Source organism: Pygocentrus nattereri, chromosome 29, assembly GCF_015220715.1.
Source record: "Pygocentrus nattereri isolate fPygNat1 chromosome 29, fPygNat1.pri, whole genome shotgun sequence".
Lineage (NCBI taxonomy): Eukaryota > Metazoa > Chordata > Actinopteri > Characiformes > Serrasalmidae > Pygocentrus > Pygocentrus nattereri.
In genome coordinates, this window is record NC_051239.1 from 21,239,218 (window position 1) to 21,261,035 (window position 21,818).

Sequence of the window (21,818 nt, forward strand, 5' to 3'; positions counted from 1 at the left end):
TTTTATCTTATTTCCCATAAGTGAATTTCTGTCTGATACTGTGCACTGTGAGCTCCTGTAACCAAAACCAAATTCCTTGTATGCGTAGCATACCTGGCCAATAAAGCATGATTCTGATTCTGATAAATAAGTCATATTCTCCCTCTTTGAAAGCATATGATGCCCTTATTTTTAACTTAAGCCCAACAGCGAGGTTGCTGAACTTTACCGCTCCTGTAAAGACTGTAGACTGGCAAGGTCACCGAGACAGAGCACCGCTAGTAGCCTGTTAATGAAGTAATGTTCTTTTTTATTTGAGGGTCCCAATTTGTAGGGGAAGATTTCAACCACTACCCATTGTAATTCAGTTCCGAGGGGCAAGGAAAAAACAAGGGTTAAGGGTAAAAATAAGAAATGGGATTGGGTCTTGCTTTCAGTTTCTGTAGAGATGTTTTTCCGCTCCTTCAAAGGTTGCTTTTCTGCTTCTCACAATCAAACTAATCCTAATTAAAAATCTGCACTGTACTCTACATCTCAGACGTCTTTTTAAAATGTTTGTCTGCTTCTTTTTCCCAGTAACAGCTTCTTGACAGCTATGCATTTCAGAATGCTAGCATTGTATCTACATTCACTATGGAAGGATGGACAGAAATACCTGTAGATTTTTCTGAAGCAAGATTTCTCTCAAAGATTAAAGCTTTCAGTAATGTTTATGGTGGGGAGTTCTGGTGGTCAACCAGGCATGGCTGATTTTGCATGGTTGTTAGGAGTCCCAACGTCTCTATATCTTGCTATCATTTTTTTAAACTCCTGTTTTTTGCAGGTGCAGTGCAGTGTGCAGTGTTTTCCACACTTCCAAAGTTCAGTCCAGTTGGTTTGCATGTTCTGCTTCTCAGAATCCAAATTACAATTATAAATTTATACTCATCAATATTACTCCAAATGTATTTTTCAGTCATTTTCCATTCACTTTCCCTTACCTTATGCATCTATATTGTTTTATATCTCCTGAAAAATATGTTTATATAAAATTTGCTAAGCGACTAAAGTGAGATTAGGTAGTTACTTGTTTGAATTCTGTCTTCTCTTTGAAGGGAGACAATGTCAGTAACTCCTTTGGGAAATGCTTTTGTATTGAGGACACATGTAACACGTAGGTTTTTGGATTGCAAGAACTTAACAATTAAAGTGGCAGTAGAGTGAACTAAACAGTGGCCAAATTAAATACTGATAGATTTGATATTTATTAATAGGTCTTTAAATGTCTGTTACCTATATGCTTCCTGTTTATACTTAATGTCCATTTTGACTGGAAATGAAATAAATAAACAATAAAATAAATGTGTGTATGTGTGCCCACCTTTACAATTTCCTCTCCACTGATAACACGTAATCGGCCGAGGATGTCCAGAACTCTCTCGGGATTAGCTTTCCACTTCAGCAGAGTCAGAAGATCCACTGTAAACACAAACACATACACAAATCAACAAACATATTAATGCTGAGAAGCTTACTTTCTATTAAAAAGAATTAGGTCAAAATATGAAAAGTCATCCTCATGTGTGTGTCTGTACTTACAGTGGATTGACATGCACAAAAAGCAGTGAACAGTTTTTAATGCTGTAATGTGGCCAACAATTAAATGCTCTAACATTTAGAGCTTTCAGTTCATCAATCAAACCAGTTATCACTGGGTTGATGTTGTATTTGTGCCTACATTCTTAGAAGCAAAGGTACCAAAGGGTTCTTAAGAACAACTTCCCCTTCCCTAAAATTGAATGAATGAGATGTTTGAGTGTGAAGAACTTTTTTAAAGAACCTTCACTTACAGTCAAGGTTCCAGTTACCAATAAACCAATTCTAGGTCTTTCCTGGAACCTTTATTTCTAAGAGTCTGTGTGTCAAATCAGATTGTGCTAAGTTGGTCAGAGGTCTTTCTATCATGTACAGATGGAGAGGTTTTTTTTAGTAACATACAGTCCTACGCAAAAGTTTGGGCACCCCTTGGTGAAATTAGGCTTTGTTGATTTTTCAAGAGAAAATAAGTTCATGCATCATCCACAGAGAGCACACATCTACACATTTTAATATGCAATCCTGTCACAATGGGTAGAAGTGGAATATAAAATGTGCTTAGTGGAAAAGTTACAGCACATTTTGTATTTAATATTTTATTTTTTTCCAATTAAAAATTGTTAAACTCAGCAAAAAATAGAAATTGTGAACTAAAATTTGCAAAAAAAGAAGCTATATTTAAGTGTCTTACCTTTAGAAGATGTGTTTATATATATATATATATATATATATATATATATATATATATATATATATATATATATATATATTTACATATTCCCAATTCAGTAAAGATTCTGCCACTTAAAACAACAGAATTAACTCTTGGTTAATCCCATGCAACTCAACATGTTAGTAAAAAATGTCACATGCTGTGGAAAAGGAGTTTCTTACTTGAAGCACTCAAAGAAGCACTTTTGTTTGTGGCTGACATATAACGTTACTGTTAATCTTGCACGTACAACTCAGAACATGTAAAAGTTACAGACGAAAAGTCTTTTTTTATGCAGTGACTGTTGGCTGTGAATTCCCAAGCTAATTGTGATGCTAATTACACATTACATTCACTGAAGAACGGCAAGGTAAATGGTAAGGGTAACATTTTAAGTTGTTTACTACTCTTTTTTTCTGGAGTAAAGGCAGTACGTCAAGCAGCTACTCCCATCTCTATCATTTATACTATGATTTCTTATAATGTGTAAATCACTCAAGAATTACTGACAGTCAGAGGTAAACTGGCTTTACCCTACCCTCTCATAAGGCTGATGTAAATCAAGTTACATTATTTAAACAGTACAATTGTACAGGAATTTAGCCATTCAAGGCACTATGCAATGTAAATGCCATCTTGTGCTGGTAAAGAACCAGTAGTGGATAAATCTTTGAGGATTTGTTTAATAATTTATTTCATAATTATGATATAGTGTATCTATTGCTAAGTCATGAATGAATTCATAAAGACGGCTTTAGCTAGCTCTCCAGCAAGCTAGCTAGATCTAAATTATAATGACAGATTATTAGCACAGTAAAATAGACTCAGACTCTAAGATGATTTTTGCTCGCACACTCACACAAATGTCTACAGTTACACAGAATCATCTGAATCAAGTGAGCAAAGTTTACATTCTCTGTTGAGAATGTAATCACTTTAGTCATATGATTATTTGGTCTGTAGACAGGTCAGCAATATTCTGTCTTTTGTGTAATAAACTACACCATCAAACGTCGCCAGGACTGCAAAAAAGTGAGTGATAGCTTAGGTCACTAGCTCTTTTAGTTTTGGCGTTAACTGCATTCATTTTCTAGATAAGCATAAGAGATCTAGACATAAATAGCAAGACTGCATAAGTCAATCATCAGTTCATGTCAGCAGTCAATTGTGAACAATTCTCAACACTCAAACATGGTCAGGAGAAGTCATCCTTCACTGAAAAAATAAGGGTAAAGGGAAATTATTCTCATAGTTTATTCTCACTGTCCAAAAACTTCTCTTTCACTGGCACATGTTACTACAACCATGAACCATGCAGTACAGAATGCCTATATTTTATCTGACATCAATCAAACACTATAAATAATGGTAGCAATGGGAGAGAATGAAGGGACATTGAATGGTTTATAGTGCTACCTACTGCTTGCCTTGGATGATGCCTGAGCATGCATGTTTCAATAACAGACATCAGTCAGACACAGAGTCAGTCAGTCACTCGGCCAGTGACTCAGTAAGAGAAATCAAAATTTGTAGGTTGCACTAAGGCATATTATTGAGGCTCTCCTTATTTTTGCTGTATTGAAAAATCTGTCATATTGAGATATTACATATCATGTCAAATAGAATTTTAAATTTAGTACATTGTCACACCTTTCCTACAGATAAAAATCTATGTATGGACATGATTGAAATCTTAAATAAATATGTGAAAAAACAACGCCAAATTTTCCTCATGTATGGGGCTTTATGTGTGTTTAGAGCAGTATGTGTGAAAACTCATATGTCAGGGTGTATTGTGCACTTGCCGTTCTGTGTAAGCTTTGTTGAAGCCAGCAGCGTGCTGATACAGAAGCTCTCCTTGTTGCTCCGTTGGAAAGGAAATGAAGCTGGGATAGCAGGACAGCTGTTCAAATCTGCCTTACAGCACGGCATACTCAAATACAAACCCTGATTACTGAACGTAGTGTTCTCATCACACTACAGAGAGTGAGGCAGAGAGAAAGAATGAAACAAAAGATAGAGCAAGACAGAGGAAACAAAAGAAAATATGTGTTTTAATTAATAGTTCATAAACGGAGCAAAGAGAATTCCTTTTATCTTCAAAGTGTCTTTTGTGCTGTCAGGAAACTCAAAGGTACTGAGCTTAATGCAGTGCATCAAAAACTCTTTTTATAATCGCCACATTTGGTCTACTAAGGAGTATCAGTCACCAAACAACCTATATGTTGTGATCTCCTGCAGTCTTGTGGGAAATCTCATATGTGTTCTGTGGCCAGACTACTTGTTCTTCTCTCCCGGACATGGAAAACGTGACTACTGCAGCTAATGGATAAATAACATATTTTCTGAGTAGAATTAAACGATAGAACTCTTACTTGAGTTTTTTTCCAGTGACATATTTAACCATTTTCATTTTGAAAGGAAGAGTTCACCCAGAATCACACCTGATCCCTGTTATATGTATTTTGGACATTTTCTAGATGTAAAGTTTCAGGATTTTTAGTTTTTTTCTGAGGAACATGAGACAAAAAACTAACTTCTACTTTTCCTTGTAAAGGTCAGGATTTTCCCATTTCCCATTAATCTTTGCTAAACAGCCACTGTGTTCTTTTATTACTTTTTATTCATTTCATTGCTTTACAACAATGCATGCAAGCATGAGAGATCTTCATTACATTGGCTTATATTTATGAGCTCAATGACTGTAAATGTGGATGGCTCCTTGAATGCCAGAGGATGCCATCATGAAATTTCTGCCCTGCTAGATCTGTCATGATCAACTGTAAGTGCTACTATTGTGGAATGGAAGCATCTAGAAGCAACAAAACTTTAGCCACAAAGCACCATGCAAACTCACAGAGCAAGGACACAGAGCATCGAAGCACATAGCTTTTAAAAATCACACATCGCTCACTACAGAGTTCTGGGGGGGAACTCTATATTAATGCCCGTGGTTTTGGAATAGGATGTCCAACAAGCTGGTGTGAAGGTGAGGTGTCCACATACTTTTGGCCATACGTTTAGCCACTTTTTGCCAGGGTATTTATTGAGGTGTGAGAAAGCAAGGAGGGACACCACTCAAGCTATTATTAGTCTGGGGGGGCTCTTCTATCAGACAGATGTGGGTGTCTATATATATGTGTGTGTGTGTGTGTGTATGTGTGCTCACCTTATAGACATACAGCTCATGGCACTCATCCAATAAGGTGGTCCCATCCTCCCTCATGAGCGGCGTGAACGAGAAACCAAAGAGCTTCTTCTCTCCTTTATCTTTTGCTAAATAAAAATACAGCAAACACTGTTACAGTCCATACATCTTATTTCAAATATAAAGTAGGGACAGTATGTGAAACGCAAACAAAAAATACTGAAAGCAGTTTATACACTTTGACCTGTGTTTAAATTTAAACAGTACAAGGACAATCCTTAATGTTTATCTCATCAACTTATCACAGTTTACATAAATTTACATATTTATATACACTTATTCTGAAATTGATGCTCACAAAATACTCCAAGAAAGACAGTGGCAATTAAAGACTAGAAACATTGTGAAATGCTCAAAATACATTTTCAACAAGCGATGCAATCATGCTTGGGTGTAAAAGGAGCATCCCAGAAAGGCAAGAGCAAAACATAACAAAACATAACAAAAAAAATGTTTGTAGGAATTAAAACACACACACACACACTTTCTAAGCTGCTTATCCTTCTGGGTCATGGGGGTGCTGGAGCCTATTCTAGAGGTCACTGGGTGGAAGACGACACACATATACATATGTCGCATTTTTGTAGAATTTAGGTGCTTATACATAACATACTGATGGAATTCAATCTGAAATCAGTTTATTAATGAAATGCAAGTCTGGCATAAGTAATTATAGGTACTCATGTGATGACATCATGCAATCTGGAGGATGCTACAAGACTGATGTAAAATATAATTATACCAGTGGCCTGCCTCAGCACTGTCACATAGCTATGTACTGAAAGCGTAATGATATTAAAATAGAGTGACCAGCTCTCTATCAAGCTTTCAAGCCTGGTATGCCAACTGTGGAGTTATCAATGGCGAGGGTAAATCATTTACCACATGGCATTCTCAGTAATTGTTGGAGTAATATATGCAAAATTTCAGAAAAGAGTAGGTGAAAAGCATCCAGTATGCATTTGAAGGCACATGATCTTCTAGTTGCCTAATAGATCCCACAGATCACAGTGAAACATGAGAAGGTCCAGGAAATGTAGCTGACAAATACCTTAATAAATGATATAATGAAAAAAGTATTGTTCCTGTGCTTCTTGGTAGGTAATGACATTCAATGAAATGAGTTAAGAAAAAAAGACTAGCCGGACTTAATAAGTTAATTTAGCTACAGCTTTAATTTTTGTTTGGTTTCATACACTTGCCAACATGTTTTATCTAAATGCTGCATTCGTCCTCTTACATGTTTGGTTTAGGAAATGAGTATAATACCATAATTCCTGTATCCAAAATATTGCCCAATCACAATGGTGTGATATACTGTAAAATTCTGAAAATATTTTGAGGTGCTTGGTCTTATATTTTTCTCCTGTACACTGCTTGTTATGCCCAGCTTAATGAGACGACTGTACATTAGCGCTGGGAAGTACAGATAAAATTCAATAGCACAATGTTTTCCAAGCATATCACAGGATCAGATGATGTTTAAGTCTGCACTTATAAAGTTAATAAACTTACGCTTCCTGACTACTGATACTCTATGCAAAAAAATGTCTTACACATTAGACATAGCTTTTCACATGGATATGGGTGGATATGGGCAATAAACATGTACTGGTACGAGAGAATATGAAACATAAAATTACATACAAAGACTATATTGCCAAAAGTATTCAGTCACCCATCCAAATAATTGAATTCAGGTGTTCCAATCACCTGCACGGCCACAGGTGTATAAAACCAAGCACCTAGGCCTGCAGACTGCTTCTACAAACAACTGTGAAGGAATGGGTCGCTCTCTGGAGCTCAGTGAATTCCAGCATGGTACCGTGATAGGATGCCATGTGTGCAACAAGTCCAGTGGTGAAATTTCTTCACTTCTTAAATATTCTACAGTCAACTGTCAGTGGTGTTATAACAAAGTGGAAGCAATTGGGAACAACAGCAATTCAGCCATGAAGTGATAGGTCATGTAAAATGACAGAGTGGGGTCAGCAGATGCTGAGGCACGGCGTGCGCCGTGCGCTTTCTGCAGAATCAATCACTACAGACCTCCAAACTTCATGTGGCCTTCAGATTAGCTCAAGAACAGTGTAGAGAGTCTCATGGAATGGGTTTCCATGGCCGAGCAACTGCATCCAAGCCTTACATCACCAAGCTCAATGCAAAGCATGGAAAGCAGTGGTGTAAAGCGCTGCCACTGGACTCTAGAACAGTAGAGACGTGTTCTCTGGAGTGACAAATAATGCTTCTCCATCTGACAATCTGATGGGCGAGTCTGGGTTTGGCGGTTGCCAGGAGACAGTACTTGTCTGACTGCATTGTGCCAAGTGTAAAATTTGGTGGAGGGGGGGGATTATGGTGTGGGGTTGTTTTTCAGGATTTGGGCTCGGCCCCTTAGTTCCAGTGAAAGGAACTCTTAATGTTTCAGTAGACCAAGATATTTTAGACAATTTCACGCTCCCAACTTTGTGAGAACAGTTTGGGGACGGTTCCTTCCTGTTCCAATATGACTGCACACCAGTGCACAAAGCAAGGTCCATAAAAACATGGATGAGCGCATTTGTGGGAGAACTTGACTGGGCTGCACAGAGTCCTGACCTCAACCTGATTGAACACCTTTGGGATGAATTAGAACAGAGACTGCGAGCCAGACATTCTTTTCCTACATCTGTGTCTGACCTCACAAACGTACGTGTGAGGAGGCAGATGAGCGAATACTTTTGGAAATATAGTGTATAAAAAAACAATAAACACATTACTCTTATTTTGTTTATTTATCTTTTTAAATGGAAAGAAAAATATATTTAGGGTAATTTGGGGCAAATAAAATGAATATAACATGTTTATCACAAATAATTGTTTCTTTTGACAGCCCTAGTTTTGCCCTGATGTGCAGATTTTGCATTTACAGTGTATTTACATTGTGAAGGCTCAGCGATATGATATTGCCTTTAAATATGGGCAGTTATGGGCTGGAGGTTAGGAAATCGGCCTTGTGACCAGAAGGGCGCTGATTTGATCACCAAAGCTGACAGTACATGACTGAGGTGTCCTTGAGCAAGGCACCTAACCCCCAACTGCTCCCCGGGTGCTGCGGATAGGGCTACCCACTGCTCCCGGTAAGCTCACTGCCCCCTAATGTGTGTGTGCTCACTAGTGTGTATGTAGTGTTTCGCTTCACGGATGGGTTAAATGGGGAGGTGAAATAATCCCTGTTGTGGGACTAATAAGGATTGATTGATTAATTTATTAAATACTCACTTGTTTGTATTATATAGAGCATTCCTTTAATTCTAAGCTCTAAAAATGCACATAAATAGTCCCATGTTGTATTCTAAAAAATGGAATAAAAGCTGGAATATAGGAGGAGGTATAAAAATTCCACTTCACAGATAATTTTTAAGGGTAAGTGTCCAGGGCACATACTGTCACGTACTGAAGTTGTTAAGTTGAAGGGTGTGGGGCACAGTGTATAGTGCAGAGGCTCAGCAGCACTCACTGGAGCAGTGTCTGAACTCAAAGCGTAGGTGCGATCCACGGAAGCGTTCAATAGGAATGGACAGTTTGAGGCTTTCACTCCAGCGAGGACTGTTGTTGTGGTACAGCACAAAGGAGCAATGTTCACTAACACTGGGCTCTCCACAGCCCACGTGGATACAGTCCTGAGAGAGGGAGAGAGAGGGAGAAAGAGAGAGAGAAAGACAAACAGAGAGAAAGAGGTAGAGTGAGAGACAAATAGATAGAGAAGAGAGAAAGAAGGAGAGAAAGAGTGAAAGGGAAACAGACAGAGAGAGAGGTAGGAGATAGACAAAGAGTAAAAAAGTGAGAGAAAAGAGAAAGTGAGAGAAAAAGACAGAGAAAAAGGAAACCAATAGAGGTTAGAAAAAGAGAGGGATAGAGAGAGGGAGGATACATATAAAGCAAGAGAAAGTAAGAGAAGGAGGAAAGAAAGAAACAGAAAGTGAAACAGAGAGACACAAAGAGAGGAGAGAGAAGAGAAGAGAAAGAAATAATGAGAGAGAAAATTAAGAGGAAGGCAAAGAGAGAAAAGCAAGAGAGAGAGAAGGAGAGAAAAGAATGAGAAGGAGAGAAAAGAATGAGAGAGAGAGTGAGAGAGAGGAAGAGGAGACAAATGAAAGAGTCAGAAAGAGAGAGAGAAAGAGGATAGACAGAAATAGAAAGAGTGATGAAAGAGAGGAGCGAGAATATATAACTACCCCCACACCTCTCCAGCACAGGCACACACATGTACACTCAGTTATCTGCTAACCTCCTAATGCAGAACAGAACTATCATTTCAAACATTTGTCACCTCCACCTACACTGACAAATACAAACACACAACACCTCCACGCATTCGTCTGCTGAACAAAACATGCAGCGCCCCCCACCTTCCCCAATACTCATGAAGCAGCATGAATATCAAAGTCTTACTTTTAGTGTCTCTCCGTCCGCATACAGCACATACACAGTCACCTCAATGTTCTTCTGCACGCTCTTCCCCCCACGCTCAAAATCACCCCGCTCCAGCATCAGATACAGGTCATTCCGACTGTCCCCTGCTCACACACACACACACATACACAGACACAAAAGAGTCATTTTTAAAATAAAACTATTACCAGAGGTCTCAAACTACTGAGATAGCATCATCTGGCCTGTCACATATTTACAACTCATACTTAAATCTAAAAAGTCACCTCTCATCATTTTGTCACAGGAACACACTTTGGTGAAGGATAAATTCTGTAGTTTTGTCCATCATCATTTTCGAGTGTTGAGAATTGTTCATGATTGACAATCCATGTTTACTGATGATTGACTTTTGCTATCTGAATATTTATCTATACAACTAAAGATCTCAGGTTTGTATGCCCTACAGCATACACAATCCGGTTTTGGTGCTTGGACCCCTAAAATGTTGAAGCCTCAAGAAACCACAAATTCCTTAGTGCCACTATTAAGTTAATTTTTCCATGTAGGTGGGGAAAAAAGCTAGACAATGAGTTAAGAGAATGCAAAAAGATTTGCAAAGCTAATGTAACTTGAGCTAATGTCAAATTAACACTGATTAGCCCCAATTACATCTCTTGACTGTCTTTGGAACACCTCGGTATCCCTCCGGAAGAGCTGGAGGAGGTGGCAGGGAAGAGGGAGGCCTGGGCCTCTTTGCTTAGGCTGCTGCCCCCGCGACCCAGACTCGGATAAGCGGTGGAGGATGGATGGATGGATAGCCCCGATTAAACGCAGGTTAGTAGCTATTACTAACAATACTAACAATACTAACAATTACTAACAATAACTCAGAAGACACTAACTTAATTTAAATAATTGTAACTGCTTTATACCTGATTTATACCTGATATACCTGTTTCATATTACTATCACAATCACTGCCACCTTACTATACTCATAAGTACTTAAATCTTGTGTACATACTGTACATTTCTCTATATTGTCTTAAATTATTAGTAAAGTGTTTATTTTTACATAAGTGGCTGCAACTGTAACAACTGCAATTTCCCCCTGGGATCAATAAAGGAATCTGAATCTGAATTACACCCTAAAGACACTTAAAAACTTTTTTAGTAACACTTTCTATGAATGTTACATTTGTAAGCATCTATAAACACATTTATAACATGTTATAATGCATTCATAATACACTATAAACATGATTATACATATTTAAAATGCATTATAAGTGTTATAAGTGTACACTGTTAATAACATTTTATACTGTCAGTGCCAAAGAAGTCAGTCCTGGAAGAAGTCAGCTTGGAGAGTGAAAAGACAAATAATATAATTTCTAATATATTATTTCTAAGTGCTGCTGCTGGTGTTGTTAGGGTTGAATCTTTGGGGCTTCAGTCCTGAATATTCAGATGCTCCAAACAGTATAATATTGGATATGCAGTGTTAAGTTAGTGCCAAGCTAACAGTGTTGTATATTAACAGTGGCCTACATTTTCCCACATTGGGTAAAACACTAATGGCAGCACTAGTTTAAATTCTGACATTTGAAGCCTGTAATGTGCTTTATTGTGGATGTTTTAGTGTTTCAGTAAATTCTTCAGTAAATCTTTCAACTTGAAGCCTCACTCTTAACAATAGAGGCTTTAGTAAAGTACATTTCACTTTACGTAGAGCGGACTAATACAACTTATGAGCTCTTATAATTTGTTATGAACAGTACTTATAATGTATTATTTTAACAATTCATAATGCATAATAAGCATGGCTATAACAAGTAATGCACTTTTATAAATATATATAGCCATGTTTATGATGCCTTATGAATGCATTAAAACATGTTATGAATGTGTTTATAGATGCTTACAAACATGACATGCATAGAAAGTGTTACCACTTTTTCTTCCAAAAGATATTCTAAATATTTATTTTTCAATCAACAGCCAATGGCCTTACCATTATAAAAATGCTCATTAAAAGTCAAAAAACAGTTTATCAACATATATTTCACATGTCATTTTATTTTATTGCATTAAACAAAGTAGGGTAGTTGTACTTCATGGTACTTCAAATCTGGTACAGTGATACTCGTTCACCCACACATGAAACCAGTTAGAGCCTATGTGAATATCTCCAGGGAGATAGTTCAAAACTGTAAATATTTATAGTCCAGTAGGAAATGAAGAACGTGGAAAGATGTAAGAGAGTTCCTCATATCACAGACTTTGTGTAGGCTGGCTGTGGGGGAGTATGTAGTGTATACTCAGACTTTCAAATACTACTATAGGACTGATTTTGGGGGAGTCATTAACACATACACTGTTGTGAACAAATATGAAAAGGCAAAGAAATGTTGGCAACATTTTCTATGAATGTCATGTTTGCAAACATCTATAAACACATGTATAACATTATAATGCATTCATAAGGCATTATAAACATGGTTATAAATATTTATAAAAATCAATTACACATGCTTCCTCTAAGCCTCTGCATCTTTTAACACACTTGACAATTCAAACCACCTGTTATCACATTTCAATTAATGATCAATAGCTGTAAAAACAATTGTGGTTTATAATGTAATTGCATTTTTATTCTCTTTTGCAACTGTTAATGTCTAAAGTAGCCAAATTGGATGATTAGCTGTCTTGCTTCCTAGCTGGAGACACTTCAGACGCAGCTCAAATTCAAACAAACATTACTCACCGCTGCCCTCTAAAACCTTTGTAGCAAGTCAGAAGATTTGTTTTCATAAGACTCATGACTTAATGTATATTTGCCTTGACCTAGATAAAGTAAGCGCAGCTAAAATAACTGCAGTCAGGAAATTATGTAATAATTATGACAGATTTTGTTGTGACAGAAGAATGTTAACTGCCAATCCTGCAAGGCCAAAAATGCTCTCTTAGACTCCTCAGGCTGGACAGCTTACCAACACCAGCAATGTGCAAGTATAGTCTCACTTCCTGCTCTAAACTGCAGGGGTGTGGCTAATGTAAGGTCCCACTTACTGATTCAGTGTACATGAAAACATGGGACTAAATTTTTTTGAATGTTCATTTGAACTATTATAATGAAACTCTTAATGAATCTAAATCTTTTAACTTTACTGTCAAAGGAATCAAAATGATCTGAAAAATAAGAATCTTAATAAAACATTTTCACAAGTTGAAATTTATGGCATAGGGTTTGGGACAGACACCTAACAATAGAAAGTACACTATAAATAATGATATGGTATATATTTAGCTTATTACTATTTCAATTGATGCATCATAACAAATACCTAAGGGCTGAATATTTCTTTACTGTGGGACTACAGTTTTTAACTAATTCAGTAGAATGATCCATATACAAACATGTACACAATATTCTGGTATACAACAAACCGTTCTATACTGCTTAATGTTTTGGTCACAAAAAGCTTGTTTAGCAATAGATAATTGCTTAAATTAAAGTTAAGAATTAAATTAAACAGAATCTTCTTCAGTTGCTTTTAATAGATATTTTGTTAAATGTTAATTAAATGAGCATCTACAAAGCATCCACAGTGGACTCTCGATATAAGTGTTTTTCCATGTATTGAACAAAGTTGCTGTCTGTGCATGGATCTGTCATTGCCCTGTTGAAGCAACAGTGTTTAACCTTTTATCACAGCCCTGCCTGGTTTTCCTTTTTTTATGGCTCCGTTTCAACTTTTTTTTGTTTCCTGTAGCAGGGTGGGGTTGGAACCAGATGTTGCTGATTTCCACAATGCTAGCCTGGGCTGAGACCTGAGAATTAAAGCGCTGTTTGCAGTGTGCTGTGAAACTCTCATTCTAGCACCTTGCTGTTTAGTAATTTTTTAAAAATGCCAGTGATGTCAGCATTTCCCCACCTATGTGGAAAAATTACCTTAATGATAGCACTAAGGAATTTGTGATTTCTTGAATCTTCAACATTTTAGGGGTCCAAGCACCACATACCGGATAGTAGATGCTGTAGGGCATACAAACCTGAAATCTTTAGTTGTGAGCTTCAGATAAGTCTCAAATTATTGTTAGCAATTAAGCTCAAACTGCACTGCAACAGACACAGTACAAGGTACAGTCTAGTATTATTTGACTCAGTAATAACCTTCAGTCTGGGACTGTTGCTTGTGCACCTAAAATGGGTTGAGATTAGCTCAAAAATTTTCTCAAATTATTGTTTACATTTCTGTTACTAAAAACAAACCTATCACAACTTTGCTAATATACTACATTACTATCCAAACTACAGTCGATGGTCTCTTATGGGTGTTTTCGTTTATTTGTTTTTCTTTTTTAGGTATCTTATAAGATTCACATTTTGCTAGTTTCTACTCAGTAGAGTAGAGGTTGCATTAGGTAGTGTTCCTAATCCTAATCCTAATGCTTATTTGCTTGCAAATTGAAACTGACACTCTACACACTGCAAGTAAATGACAGTCACAGAACTGATAAGCAAAGCTGACCTGTAACATCAGAAAAAAAAAATTACTGTGCAAAATTTTGCTTTTTCTCTGACTGAAATTTCAAAAATCTTTATTTTAGAAACCAAGCCGAGTTGAGTTGCACATCAGTCAACATCACTGACTTGAGACACTACTCTAGAAGAAGTTTCTGGTTTGGTGGAGAGATGGACAATATTCCTGGCAACACTGACTAAGACCTTGGTGGGCCACAGCTCACTATTCCAATTCCTTTCTATGTATTATTATGAATTCAATCTTACTATATATTCTCATTACAACTAGTATATCTGTCTGAATATGAAGGAACTAACCAGGTCTTTTTTACACTGCTGCTGAATATCATTACTTGTTGATCTTTTGCAAATCAAGCCCCATGATTTGATCAAGTATGCTTTAAAATTCTTATTTGGAAAATAAACATCACGGTTGATGTTTGAAACACCATCACACTTTAAGAGAACTCATCTCTTAATCACCTAACACTCTTACCTGGTAAAATGACATCTGGGAATCCTAGTTTACGAGTAAGAGTGACACCCCTACTGAACATCACATGGTTTTCTCTTCTCAAGGTATCTAAATCTCCACGGAACAACTGCAAAGATACTATCAGACCTGAAGAGCAGACACAGACAAAAGAAAGCAAAACATTCAATACCTTCACAACAGCTTTCTTATGGGATAAAGCATTTACAGAAACTTTTAGCTGATAGAATATTTACTTATTTGCTTAAATGGTAAACAGAATACATACCGTAGTTTGTGCTAGGTGCAGAGTATTTTGTGCTGGATTTTCGTATTATGTTCTCATGGATCTGATACCACTCACTTTCATTATTACAGCTAGAAAAACAGTACAGATAATGTACATGTGAAGAGTGCTCTTACAATAGCACACATAAAACACACATAAGCTTACACACACACACACACACACACACATGCTTACGTATAAATTTTGAGCACAAAGTCCTTTTCCTCTCTAGGATCTGTGATGGAACTGAAAACATCACTCATGGCCAGGGCGGCACAGCCATATGGTCGCCTGTACTGCACATGTGGAGGTCCTTTCTTTGAGTCATTCAGCAACATACGACCTTCACAAACAAGCAGTGAACAACAATCAAGCATGTAAGATGGCAAAAAAAAAAACCAGCAAAGTAGAAAAACAGTAAGATAAACAAAATATTTGGCTCTGCACTCCAGAACACTAAGGAGTTAAATTGAATTCTATCACTTGTCAGAGTATGTACATCATGTTGTAAATATTCAATATTCAGTAAAATACTCCATTACAATAAAATAAATAACATATTCAGAATATATTTAGAATACATTTAAATAACACTTTGATAAGATGTAAAAAATAAATCACTGTTCCTCATTGTACTATAGTTGGATATAATTTGTCTGTTAATATATTTCATGGAAAGTTTTCAGATTTTAATGGAGTTACAATTCACATTACTTTGGCTTCATCCCACTGTTATTCTTACAATCCTCTAAGCAGGGATGCTGCTTTGCCTAAGTACCTAAGCAAATATTTGTCATATCCCATAACAACATATTGCTGATTACTAATCATCCTTCAAAGGAATGTAATGAATAAATCCTCAGCCCACTAATTTATCAGTCTAGTCAGGCTTTAGCAGAAACTTCAATGTTTGTAAAGACGAGTGTTTGTAAATAAGAGTTTATAAAGAAGAGTTTTACATTACAGTGTGTCTTTACATACCATGTGCTTTTAAAATATGCATTGATGGTATAGGAATATTTTTAAAGATGGCATGCATCAACTGGCCACTGTACCTATACTCTTTGTACATTTATCAGATCAACTTACCATACAGGAGCATTTTTTAGTTCTATAATTAGAGTGTAGTCCGTGTATAATTTGTTAATCCGCCTTCATCCTGGTCTTCAATGTTCAGGACCCCCACAGCACCACCACGGAGCAGGTATTATTTGGATGGTGGTGGCATGTTAATGTGCGTTGCACTAGTATGAGTGGAACAGAGACTGGAGTTTTTAACAGTTGTGGACAATAACTAAGTAAATGTAATTCATTACTGTACTTAAGTATTTTTTTGTGTATCTGTACTGAAGTTTTTCCATTTTGGGCAACTTTTTACTTTCACTCCACTACATTTCAAAGTCTAATATCTGACTTTTTCCTCCACTACATTATGTGAAATCTGGTGTTCCTTTTGGCTCAGGTGTGCATAAAAATGTCAATCAGGGCACAGCGGTCAATTTGTTTTGAGCTTGTTTTGACCTGTTGGTCATACCGACCCAGTGCAGGAAATGGTTCAATGTCAGCACAGCAGCAAAAAAATTTGGGAGAGTCTATTCAACATAAATGATGAACTAACCTAACTTTGTGTAAATAGACCACAGTATAGAAATATGTACACATATGCAGTTGTGACTGGCATGTGTCTGTTTTCTGAATTTATACAAACACTTTATTTTATAATAAATTTGTTTCGGCTAGTTTATGTTTATGAACCTACAGATGCAATATAGTGAAGGAAACTCATTTGTAAATCTGTTTAAAGAAAGTTTTTTAAACTTAAACTTGTAACGAAGTTGCAAATAAATCTTAAACTTTGCTTGTTTACAAAAAGTTATTTCACAGCCACTTGGTTCAATTTAATGAAAATTGTTTGCATTCAGTGTTTTGTGCATATGATAGCTTTAATACACATCAGTGTCAGACTAATTAATCACATTCTATTAAAAGATTGGTTTAACAAGAGTGACACTAGAGTATTTTCACCTAAAATTAGTTAATGAAGCAAGAGTCTTGTTACAAATATGGTAATAGGACATTAAAGACATAATCAATCTTTTAGTATTTTTCCTTTCAATATTTAAGTACTTTTGAAGGCAAATACTTTAGTACTTTTACTCAAGTGGAGGTCTAAAGGGAGGAACTTCTACTTTTACTGGAGTGTCCATGGGTGTCCCTACTTTAACTCAAGTACATGATTTGTGTACTTCATCCACCACTGGTTTTCACCACTGCCCACAGGACAGTGTTGGCTGGACATGTTTTGCTGGTTGAATATTCTCAGTCCAGCAGTGTCATTAAAATGTAACTTTTGTAAAATGTAACTGATTATATCCCAATCTTGCAGGATGATGGACAATTACTGCTACATACTGCTAGTCCTGACAATGGAATTTTTCAGGACCAAAAAAAAAATATATTCCTGACCAGCCATTTCAATCATCTACTGTAAACACAACTAAGCTCGCTTTTCATTTAATGAAAACAGGACAGAAAGCAAATAATTCCCAAAATTACAACCGGACAAGGCATCACCAGGAAAAATTTCCAATACATATGATGTCTGATTTACAGACTTCTGGTAGCCATTACCAGCAAAAGACTGACAACCAAGTACTTAATATTACACTTTTATTCAAGATTATGTTTTTAATTTTTATTCTATTATATCATTCTTGTATGATCCAGACAACTTAGGCACAAATAATAAAGCTGACATTCTTTAAAGCTGACATTGACCTCCTAGACACTGTGTCAGATGAAACAAATTCTGGAGTACAGAGCCAAGGCAACAAAAAACAGTGACACTGTTCTTGCCGAATGCACTGTGAGGAATCTCTAAATGGAGAATCTTCTGAGGGACTTACCCGATCTGATGACATGTGCAACAATATAGAGCTCTTTTTTGAGATCTTTTGTGCTCAAATCCTGGAAAGCAAGTGTGAGAATTTTAAAGATCTCATAGAAAATGTTCATGTAGGCCTATCTGTTACTGTTTCTAGAAAATAAATTTACTCTAACCAACACATGGAATTAGTTATAAATGAGTTTTTACCGTAAAAAGAGCACAGAGTCTGTCCACTTTCTCTGGATTCTGTGGCCCACCATTTTTGTTTAGCTTTACCAGAAACCTTTCACTGAAACCACAAACACAAAGTTGTAAAAGTTATATGATGGTCCACCTTCTGCACAAAAATGTTGATAAATTAAGCTAAAATGAACTGGTAATTATTAATCATGACTATTGAAGTACTAATATCGAATAAGATTACAAAATGCAAAAAATGCTATTTACAGTAGGCCAGATATACAATACATTCAGAAAGTTTTCAAACCCTTTAATTATTTTTTACATTTTGTTATGTTGCGGCCTTGTGCTGACATAAAAAAAATGAAGGTTTTCCCCATCATTCTGCACTCAATATCTCATAATGACAAAGTGAGAAAAAAAAATTGGGATTTCCTCTGCAGATTCTCTCAAGCTCTGTCAGGTTGGATGAGCCATTGACCATCGATGGACAGCCATTTTCAGGTCCACTCAAGGACATTCACATAGTTGTCCCTAAGCCACTTCTATGTTATCTTGGCTGTTTGCTTATGGTCTTTGTCTCGTTAGAAGGTGAACCTTCAGCCCAGTCTGAGGTCCTGAGTGCTCTGGATTAAGTTTTCATTAAGATTATCTCTGTACTGTCCATTTAGCTTTTCCTCTACCCTGACCAGTCTCCCTGTCCCAGCTGCTGAAAAACAACCCCACCACTGCCGCTACCATGCTTCACTGTAGGCATGGTATTGGGCAAGTGATGATGCTTAGAATTGAGGCCAAAAAGTTCAATCTTGATTTCATCACATTAGAGTATCTTGTTTCTCACAGTCTGAAAGGTGCTTTTTTGCAAACTCCAGTAAAGCTTGTGTCTTTTACCGAGAAGAGGCTTCTATCTGGCCACTCTGCCATAAAGCCCAGATTGCTGGAGTGATGTTCTGGAAGTTTTTCCCATCTGCACAAAGGATCTTTGGAGCTTAGCCAGAGTGACCATTGGGTTCTTGGTCACCTCTCTTACCAAGGGCCTGCTCCCCTGATTACTTAAGCATGGTGGGGCAGCAAGATCTAGGAAGAGTCCTGGCTGTTCCAACCTTCTTCCATTTAAGAATTATGGAGGCCACTGTGCTGTTGGAAACTTTAAGTGCAGCAAAAATGTTTTTATAGCCTTCTCCAGATCTGTGCCTCCAAACAGTCCTGTCTCTTAACTCTACAGGCAGTTCTTTCCTCCTTATGGCTCGGTTTTTGCTCTGATATGCACTGTCAGCTTTGAGACCTTATATAGATAGATGTGTGTCTTTCCAAATTATGTCCAATTAACTGAATTACCAAAGAAATTACTCCAATCAACGTGTAGAAACATCTCAAAGATAATCAAGAGAAATGGGAGGCTCCCAGAACTAAATTTCAAGTGTCAGAGCAAGGGGACTGAATACTTATAATCATGCAAAATTTTAGTTTTTCCTTTTTAATAAATTTTCAAACATTTCTAAATTCTGTTTTCACTTTCTCATTATGGGCCATTAAATGCAGATCGATGGGGGAAACTAGCTGCAACATAACAAACGTTAAAATGTGAAAGGGTTTGAAGACTGTCTGAATACACTATATCCACAGTCATATGCAAAAGTACACTTCCTCTGCATAAAACACAATTCTGCTCTTTATACTCTCACTCAAGTGCTTTCCTATTGAAAAATCTACTTTGTTTTGTTCCATGTATCTTCAATGTATCTTATTTGTCAAATTTGTGTTATGTTACAACAACAAAGAACTTACTTCTAGGTGGGTAAGGTTGGTAGCACTGCAACAGTGCTCAGTGTAACATTTAATTAACTTAAGCAGCACAGTCATTTACAAATGTTATTTAGCTTTTTACCATAGCCTCCAGACAACTGAAATTTGGACTTACTTGTCCTAGAAAAAGATTAATGTCAATCCCTGATACAGCACCTCTCCTGCATCAAAAAGGAAGGTTTACTGTATGCCAGATTCATGCTGTGAATCCCAGTCATATTATCACTTGCAAACTGAGGGTACTTCAATTGCTACAAAAACACTGGCAGCATCTGAAATCAGGATTATGCCGTCTACCTGCTTTGGGGTGCTAGTTTGCCATCTGTTTGTGCGTCTGTGTGTCTAACCTGATGTATTTGCTCTCCCGGGCATCATAGAGGCTGAAAAACACCTCTGTATCTTCGCTGATGCTGTTATATGTGAAGCTTTTCAGGTTGAGAAAGAGATGGTGAGCAATCAGCGTTCGGGAGCCATCACCATGACGCTGGCCCTGGAAATAAAATTCATATTTATGTTATTTCTAAGCATGTCAGTCTAGGTGTATTCTTCTTTTACAGCTGAATATTACTGGACAAAACAGCACATTGATATTAATGTAAAGCAGGCCTGTCACAAATCGTTGATTAAACTGGATTACTCAAAAAAAAACTATCTGTAATTGGTGACAATCTGCAAACTGAGTGACAGTAATGCATATTTCAAATTTCTGGTCCTTTTTACACTAAGAAATGGAGCCTGATGACATTTATATTTATTTTGCTACAGTGTTTATTGTGTGCTTTTTTAATAAAATGTTTTAGAGGATTCCTATAGAGTGATGCTGAGTGAAAATGTCTGATCAATTTCATGATCAATGATTTTCTAAATTAAAATAAACATATATTCTTTCCAGAGAATGCATGACTGCATTTTAAATAACAAATTAACACACAATTACAGTTTATTTGCTAAATTTAACATACTTAACAAAAAATAAAACATAAAATGTGGTCTGTGCAAAATAATTGTACAAAAAATATTTATGCAAATAAATAAAAGCAAATATAATAAAATAAAAAGATTTATATAAATAAATAAAAAAAATTTAACGAGTGGTGTCAAACTCATGCACATCAATACATTTGTCTTTTCTAATAAATAATTTAGCATTTCCTGGTTTGTTATTGCTCCAAAAAAAAATTATTAATCACAGCTCTAAGAGATAGAGTTAATGTAATGTTAGAATACGTGAGCTCATACCTGTGCTGTACTTGATTGACCACAATGTCTGCTGGATGTATGCTGCAAAGGAAATAAACAGGAAGGGTAATAACACTGATATATCAGTGGCTATGTGTGAGAATAACTATGAAGTCTACAGCTTATAATACTCATATTTTATTGAGCCCTTAGGCAACTAGAACATGACAGTATAGTCTATGTCTTTGACTAAAAAAATGTTATACTATTTATAACTTTTATATTATATACTTAGTGTTGAAGACTTCCATGCAATTTTCTGTAAAAATATTTTTTCCTGTTGTTCTCTGACACTGACAACTGAATAAGTCATTTGTGGTTTTGACTGGAAATCAAATAAATAAAAAAATTGGTCTCTGATGTTTGCACTATATATATATATATATATATATATATATATATATATATATATATATATATATATATATATATATATATATATATATATATATATGTATATATATATGTATATACAGAGAGAGAGAGAAAGAGAGAGCAAGGTGTACCTAATAAAGTGGCCGGTGAGAG

General features: G+C 36.4%; 1 protein-coding gene across 1 annotated transcript in view; it reads right to left on the reverse strand.

Annotated features, from left to right (window-relative positions):
* LOC108434414 (dedicator of cytokinesis protein 3-like) overlaps window positions 1-21,818 on the reverse strand; it is a 101,533-nt gene that overhangs the window by 54,336 nt on the left and 25,379 nt on the right. The window contains exons 8-19 of the mRNA XM_017709513.2: window positions 21,291-21,332; window positions 20,399-20,541; window positions 18,273-18,354; window positions 18,085-18,145; window positions 15,374-15,521; window positions 15,179-15,267; window positions 14,914-15,039; window positions 9,909-10,033; window positions 8,974-9,136; window positions 5,436-5,542; window positions 4,072-4,243; window positions 1,340-1,437 (exon numbers count right to left, since the gene is read on the reverse strand). Of these exons, the coding sequence (XP_017565002.1) occupies window positions 1,340-1,437; window positions 4,072-4,243; window positions 5,436-5,542; window positions 8,974-9,136; window positions 9,909-10,033; window positions 14,914-15,039; window positions 15,179-15,267; window positions 15,374-15,521; window positions 18,085-18,145; window positions 18,273-18,354; window positions 20,399-20,541; window positions 21,291-21,332 (1,356 nt within the window). The remainder of the gene's footprint in view (window positions 1-1,339; window positions 1,438-4,071; window positions 4,244-5,435; window positions 5,543-8,973; window positions 9,137-9,908; window positions 10,034-14,913; window positions 15,040-15,178; window positions 15,268-15,373; window positions 15,522-18,084; window positions 18,146-18,272; window positions 18,355-20,398; window positions 20,542-21,290; window positions 21,333-21,818) is intronic.